At 45.1% G+C, this 7,999-nt stretch overlaps 1 protein-coding gene across 1 annotated transcript in view; it reads right to left on the reverse strand.

The window, feature by feature from the left end:
• The window catches only part of ADAMTSL1 (ADAMTS like 1), a 1,021,291-nt gene extending 1,013,586 nt beyond the window's left edge, over positions 1–7,705 (reverse strand). The window contains exon 1 of the mRNA XM_034967210.2: positions 7,169–7,705. Coding sequence (XP_034823101.1) covers positions 7,169–7,264 — 96 coding nt within the window. The 5' untranslated portion in view covers positions 7,265–7,705. The remainder of the gene's footprint in view (positions 1–7,168) is intronic.
• Between the last annotated feature and the right edge of the window lie 294 nt (positions 7,706–7,999).

Here is a 7,999-nt window from a genome sequence, read left to right on the forward strand (position 1 = left end):
CCTCTGATAGAATTCGGCTGTGAATCCATCTGGTCCTGGACTCTTTTTGGTTGGTAAGCTATTGATTATTCCCACAATTTCAGAGCCTGTTATTCGTCTATTCAGAGATTCAACTTCTTCCTGGTTTAGTCTTGGGAGGGTGTATGTGTCGAGGAATTTATCCATTTCTTCTAGATTTTCCAGTTTATTTGCGTAGAGGTGTTTGCAGTATTCTCTGATGGTAGTTTGTATTTCTGTGGGATTGGTGGTGATATCCCCATTATCATTTTTTATTGCGTCTATTTGATTCTTCTCTCTTTTCTTCTTTATTAGTCTTGCTAGCGGTCTATCAATTTTGTTCATCCATTCAAAAAACCAGCTCCTGGATTCATCAGTTTTTTGAAGGGTTTTTTGTGTGTCTATTTCCTTCCGTTCTGCTCTGATTTTAGTTATTTCTTGCCTTCTGCTAGCTTTTGAATATGTTTGCTCTTGCTTTTCTAGTTCTTTTAATTGTGATGTTAGGGTGTCAATTTTGGATCTTTCCTGCTTTCTCTTGTGGGCATTTAGTGCTATAAATTTCCCTCTACACACTACTTTGAATGTGTCCCAGAGATTCTGGTATGTTGTGTCTCATGAGTGAACTCCCATTCACAATTGCTTCAAGGAGAATAAAATACCTAGGAATCCAGCTTACAAGGGATGTGAAGGACCTCTTCAAGGAGAACTACAAACCACTGTTCAATGAAATAAAAGAGGATACAAACAAATGGAAGAACATTCCATGCTCATGGGTAGGAAGAATCAATATCATGAAAATGGCCATATTGCCCAAGGTAATTTATGGATTCAATGCCATCCCCATCAAGCTACCAATGATTTTCTTCACAGAATTGAAAAAAACTACTTTAAAGTTCATATGGAACCAAAAAAGAGCCCACATTGCCAAGTCAATCCTAAGCCAAAAGAACAAAGCTGGAGGTATCACGCTACCTGACTTCAAACTATACTACATGGCTACAGTAACCAAAACAGCATGGTACTGGTACCAAAACAGAGATATAGATCAATGAAACAGACCAGAACAGAACAGAGCCCTCAGAAATAATGCCACATATCTACAACTATCTGAACTTTGACAAACCTGAGAAAAACAAGCAATGGGGAAAGGATTCCCTATTTAATAAATGGTGCTGGGAAAACTGGCTAGCCATATGTAGAAAGCTGACACTGGATCCCTTCCTTACACCTTATACGAAAATCAATTCAAGATGATTAAAGACTTAAACGTTAGACCTAAAACCATAAAAACCCTAGAAGAAAACCTAGGCTTTACCATTCAGGACATAGGCATGGGCAAGGACTTCATGTCTAGAACACCAAAAGCAATGGTAACAAAAGCCAAAATTGACAAATGGGATCTAATTAAACTAAAGAGCTTCTGCACAGCAAAAGAAACTACCATTAGAGTGAACAGGCAACCTACAGAATGGGAGAAAATTTTTGCAAGCTACTCATCTGACAAAGGGCTAATATCCAGAATCTACAACGAACTCAAACAAATTTACAAGAAAAAAACAAACAACCCCATCAAAAAGTGGGCGAAGGACATGAACAGACACTTCTCAAAAGAAGACATTTATGCACCCAAAAAACACATGAAAAAATGCTCACCATCACTGGCCATCAGAGAAATGCAAAGCAAAACTGCAATGAGATACCATCTCACACCAGTTAGAATGGCAATCAGTTAAAAGTCAGGAAACAACAGGTGCTGGAGAGGATGTGGAGAAATAGGAACACTTTTACACTGTTGGTGGGACTGTAAACTAGTTCAACCCTTGTGGAAGTCAGTGTGGCAATTCCTCAGGGATCTAGAACTAGAAATATCATTTGACCCAGCCATCCCATTACTGGGTATATACCCAAAGGACTATAAATCATGCTGCTATAAAGACACATGCACACATATGTTTACTGCGGCACTATTCACAACAGCAAAGACTTGGAACCAACCCAAATGTCCAACAATGATAGACTGGATTAAGAAAATGTGGCACATATACACCATGGAATACTATGCAGCCATAAAAAATGATGAGTTCATGTCCTTTGTAGGGACATGGATGAGATTGGAAATCATCATTCTCAGTAAACTATCACAAGAACAAAAAACCAAACACTGCATATTCTCACTCATAGGTGGGAATTGAACAATGAGAACACATGGACAGAGGAAGGGGAACAGCACACTCTAGGGACTGTTGTGGGGTGGGGGGAGGGGGAAGGGATAGCATTAGGAGATATACCTAATGCTAAATAACGAGTTAATGGGTGCAGCACACCAGCATGACACAAGTATACATATGTAACTAACCTGCACATTGTGCACATGTACCCTAAAACTTAAATTATAATAGTAATAAAATAAAATAAAAAAAGAATTTTAGTTGGAAATCAGGTGCCCATAAAGGCGCAATTCTTTCCAGCCAAGGAGGAAGTATTTATTTAATTACTGAATTCCTAACAAGGATACCATTTAGAATAACATTGTAAATGGAAATATTAAATCTTTCTGTCTGAATGAACTACCACATATATATCACCAAAAGGACATGAACCGCCAGCAAGTGACATTTTTAAGCAACAGTAATGGATTTGCGCTGATCTAGTAACACATCCTCTTGACCAGCCTTCTTCGTTTTACAGTGGATTGCTATAGTCAGGTTGTAGAAATCGTTAAGTAATTGATAATATCTACTGGTTACCATGAGTTGATTAAGCATTTCCTTATCTGGGAGCAATTAAGGTAATAGGATCATGCTGGGTTCAGCTTATGAAATGAAATTAATGAGGAAAATAATCAGTTTCATAAGAATCTAAGGAATGAGTTGCCTTTAAGTTGCAAGGAAAGAAAAGAATCCTGTAAGAAGGGTAATTCAGTCAGAACAGAAAGGGAAATAACCCCTGAAAGCAGAAATTCAGTGAGAAGAAAGAAATCTTTGGATTTCCAAATAATTTTTATTGGCATTAAAATTGTTCTTTGGACTATTTGGAGAATATAGCTCAAACATCATTCCATTTGGGTAGCAAAAGCTCTTGACTGCACAGTCTCCTTTCACTATAGCTACAATATCTACACGGGAGGTCTGTTTGTTATACCTTCATGTATTGAGTGTTTTGATTCAAAAACAGCTTGAAGAATATATAAATTCCAAATAATGTTCAAATCATCTGGCACTGGCTATCGATCATAGAATGATTTCTTCTTGATTTGATATTAAGTATCCTCAAATTTCTGATCTGTTTAATTTGATGGTTACATATAATGCCTACATGATTAAAACCAAGTGAAGACTTTAAACAGCTGCTCTGACAAACACCTGACCAAGTTAACTCTCAAAGGCATTTTGCATTTACCGGGATACTGAACCAATCTACCACTTTAAACTCTTTTCTGTTCTTTCTCAGACAAGTTTCATCAGGCTCCTCACATGTGGACAGCAGCTCTGAATGGTGGTAAGAGAAAGACCCATTTGGAATTAAACAATAAGCCACTTGCAACACACACACAAGACCCAAATCTGCTGTCATCATCCTTATCCAGAAGAAATGGTTGAGAAGTGGCACAGGAAAGAACATGTGTGTAATGTTAGGAAAAATCAGTTTGTCATGAATGCCAAGAAAGCACCTAATGACTTGAAGTGAGTTTGAACAGGCAGTGGGAAAGCATAAAAAAAAAAATACTGCAAGTCTAAGAAACTACAAGCTCCTTTTTAGCATCTTTGCTGGATCCAAATATGAGCAGGTATTGTAGCAAATTATCAATGATAAGGTAGAATTTCTACCTTGTGGATATTTAAAAATAAGACGAAAGATGTCTTAATTTGGTTCAGATGTCAACCTGCCTGGTGTTGTTAAAGCTGGCAGTACCTGTGAAAAAAGGGGCCAACACCCTCACTTAACAGACGAGGAAGTGGAAGGTAAGGGCCTCGACCAAAATGATACCACGATTAGGGACAGCGCCGGGACTGGAAGCTACATGTCAAGACTCCCAAGTCCCTGTCTCAGGCCTTCTTTACTGTTCTTCGAGTTTACTTCTGGGGCCATGATTCTTTTTTTTTTTTTTTCTTTTAATTATATTTTAAGTTTTAGGGTAAATGTGCACAATGTGCAAGTTAGTTACATATGTATACATGTGCCATGCTGGTGCGCTGCACCCACTAACTCCTCATCTAGCATTAGGTATATCTCCCAATGCTATCCCTCCCCCGTGCCCCCACCCCACAACAGGCCCCAGAGTGTGATGTTCCCCTTCCTGTGTCCATCTGTTCTCACTGTTCAATTCCCACCTATGAGTGAGAATATGCGGTGTTTGGTTTTTTGTTCTTGTGATAGTTTACTGAGAATGATGATTTCCAATCTCATCCATGTCCCTACAAAGGACATGAACTCATCAATTTTTATGGCTACATAGTATTCCATGGTGTATATGTGCCACATTTTCTTAATCCAGTCTATCATTGTTGGACATTTGGGTTGGTTCCAAGTCTTTGCTATTGTGAATAATGCTGCAATAAACGTACGTGTGCATGTGTCTGGATCCCTTCCTTACACCTTATACAAAAATCAATTCAATATGATTAAAGACTTAAACGTTAGACCTAAAACCATAAAAACCCTAGAAGAAAACCTAGGCTTTACCATTCAGGACATAGGCCTGGGCAAGGACTTCATGTATAAAACACCAAAAGCAATGGCAACAAAAGACAAAATTGACAAATGGGATCTCATTAAACTAAAGAGCTTCTGCACAGCAAAAGAAACTACCATCAGAGTGAACAGGCAACCTACAGAATGGGAGAAAATTCTTGCAAGCTACTCATCTGACAAAGGGCTAATACCCAGAATCTGCAATGAACTCAAACAAATTTACAAGAAAAAAACAAACAACCCCATCAAAAAGTGGGCAAAGGATATGAACAGACACTTCTCAAAAGAAGACATTTATGCAGCCAAAAAACACATGAAAAAATGCTCACCATCACTGGCCATCAGAGAAATGCAAATCAAAACCACAATGAGATACCATCTCACACCAGTTAGAATGGCAATCATTAAAAAGTCAGGAAACAACAGGTGCTGGAGAGGATGTGGAGAAATAGGAACACTTTTACACTGTTGGTGGGACTGTAAACTAGTTCAACCATTGTGGAAGTCAGTGTGGGGAGTCCTCAGGGATCTAGAACTAGAAATACCATTTGACCCAGCCATCCCATTACTGGGTATATACCCAAAGGACTATAAATCATGCTGCTATAAAGACACATGGGGCCATGATTCTATAAAACAAGTCACATTGGCCGGGAGCAGTGGCTCACGCCTGTAATCCCAGACCTTTGGAAGGCCGAGGCGAGTGGATCACCTGAGATCAGGAGTTTGAGACTAGCCTGGCCAGCAAGGTGAAAACCCGTCTCTACTAAAAATACAAAAAATTAGCCTGGCGTCGTGGCAGATGCCTGTAATCCCAGCTACTTGGGAGGCTGAGGCAGGAGAATCGCTTGAACCCAGGAGGCAGAGGTTGCAGTGAGCCAAGGTCGCACCACTGCACTCCAGCCTGGGCAACGAGAGTGAAACTCCGTTTCAAAAAAAAAAGTCACATTAAGGCAGGTCGTTTTTGCACATTGGGTTTTAACCCAGCTGCAGAACAGAATTACCCGAGAGCTTTAGAATTTCTGATGTCCCAGCCTCCCCTCTCCCTCCAGGATTCTGATGTAATCCAGCTGGGGTGTGGCCCTAACGCAGGAAATTTCTAGAGCTCCCCTAGGTAATTCTACTGTGCAGCCATGGCTGGGAAGCCCTGACAAGGAACGAAGCATGGTGGGAATACAACTTGCTGATAATTAATACAAGCTTTTCCAACTGTTTGTCATATTCCAATCTAAGCAGGTGTTCCCTGCTGAAAATTTCTACTACTGATGAGAGTAATCCCTGCTGCTCCGGGCCCTTCTGAGACAACATTCTCGGTCCTCTCTCAGCCTCTAGAAGTGCACCACTGCAATCAAAATTTTAAAATAGAGATCGGAAAACAAGTTGCAAAACGTTAAGAAAAAGCGAGGGAAGGAAATCCCCCTATTTGGACAAGTCTCCATAAGCAAAACAGAGGAAAGGGAGGCTATCTGGCGGTAATTCCGGCCAAGAGTATTTGGGTATTTTCCCAGAACTACCCAAGTAATCCTGTGAAAGGCAAATCTATGGAGGCTAAATTATGTACAAACTGCCCAAATCGTGGGTTTTAATCAAAAGTTACCTGAGTCTGGAAAGTGTGAAAACGAAGGAACCGCAGGTATTCTGAGTTTGACTCGACCCTGGACCCCTGCCCTCTTCCCTAAGCAGCTTTCTCCAAGTCTTGTGATAATAAACCACTACCAGGCAAACTGAATTAATCAGACACCCTCTCCCAGGGCCCTTCCGCGCCGCCTCAGGGCCTGAATTTCCCACCCTGGAGAACTCCCCAGTTCCTTATACACCCCGTGTGGCCCTGGAGAAGACCCTGGGAGGATTCGGAGGGGGTATGGTCAGGGCCAATCCTCGGGCACCCACCCACCAGAGCCACCTCTAGACCGCGGAGGCACCAGGGAGCCCACCTGGTCCGGCGTCCGCACACTTTACAACGCTGCGCCCCCGACACTCGGCTGCGGGCGGCCCTAGGGTGACAGTGTCAGAAGTTCACTAGGTCCGCAGAAGGGCGGAAGTGTGGAGGAGTGTCCCAGCACCCGAGTCTCCCCGGCGCCGCCCAAGCCTCAGCCTGGAACGAGAGAGGGGGCTCCGCGAAGGACTGTCGGAAAGGGTGGGGGGTAGAGGACTGTTGGGGATGACAGCTCCCCAGCTCAGGCGCCGCCTTCTCGCCCCGGCTCTGCCTGGCTGGAAGCAGGACCCAGGTAAGGGCGAAAAGCCAGGACAGGGTCCCAGGAGGCTGGGTCAAGCCTAAACGCAGAGATCGACCCGATCGACCCCAGGGTACGCCTTAGCCCCAACCCCGCGCCACTTGTCCCCAGCCTGGGCGGCAGCGCAGCCCCAGGATGGACCTTCGCGGAAGAGAGCACCTCCCACGCTGTAGCGCTTTTCGCTGTAGCACAGGCTTTAGAAGCAGAGTCCCCGGGAGGGACGCAAGACGCACAGGCTACCCTACCTGTCCGGCGATACAGAGCAGGCACCAGGTGCCACCGAGGAGGCGGGCCAGGAACCCGGGGCACTGGGGCGCCTCCAGTCGTGCCATGGTCCCCATGGCGGGGACCAAGGGGAGTCCCGGGCGAGACCCCTCCCTCGAAGAGGTGGCCGCCTCCTGCGCTGACTGCGGTGGCTCCGCGGCGGCGGCCGGCAGGCGGGCTCGGGCGTGCGCCCCACGAGACAGAGCTGCGCCGGGGCAGGCGGCGCGGCTTTGGAGCTTAAGTGCGGCCGCGGAGCGGGTCTGCTTTGAATGGGAGCGCGTGCGCTGGGGGTGGGGGCGTTATTTGTGAATGTGCTGCTTGTCTTGGCTCGAGATGGTTCGCGCTCCCCCCACCCCCAACACCCCTCCAGCTCCTGCTCCTCCCCTCCCGTGTCAGCCCAGCGGAGGCGGGGAGCGCAGACATCCAGCCGCCCCGGCAGCGACAGCGGTGTGCGCTTCGGGAAACCCGAGCGGGGCTGCGCGCTGGCTTCTATTTATTTATTCTTTTTTAAAGGGAGGATCGCTCACTGCCCACCTTGCTCGCGCTTGGAATGCCACCCTGCCGGCCCTTGGAGAAGGAAATCTCTCCCTGGACGCTGGCGCTTTCCCAGGAACCAGTCCTAGGAGCCATTCCCTGAGCGCTTTCCCTGGAGCTCTGAGCTCCGAGTGCTGTTGCTGACCTGGGAGCCACGCAAGACGCTCCAGGGGCTGGGGACGATTTTGTGCTTGTTGGGAGGGGGGAATGATGAAGAAACTTACAACCTCACGTAGTGGGACAAAACTGAAATCGTTATGACATGTTTGTCCGTGGGG

This window comes from Pan paniscus, chromosome 11, assembly GCF_029289425.2.
Source record: "Pan paniscus chromosome 11, NHGRI_mPanPan1-v2.0_pri, whole genome shotgun sequence".
NCBI classification, from domain to species: Eukaryota; Metazoa; Chordata; class Mammalia; order Primates; family Hominidae; genus Pan; species Pan paniscus.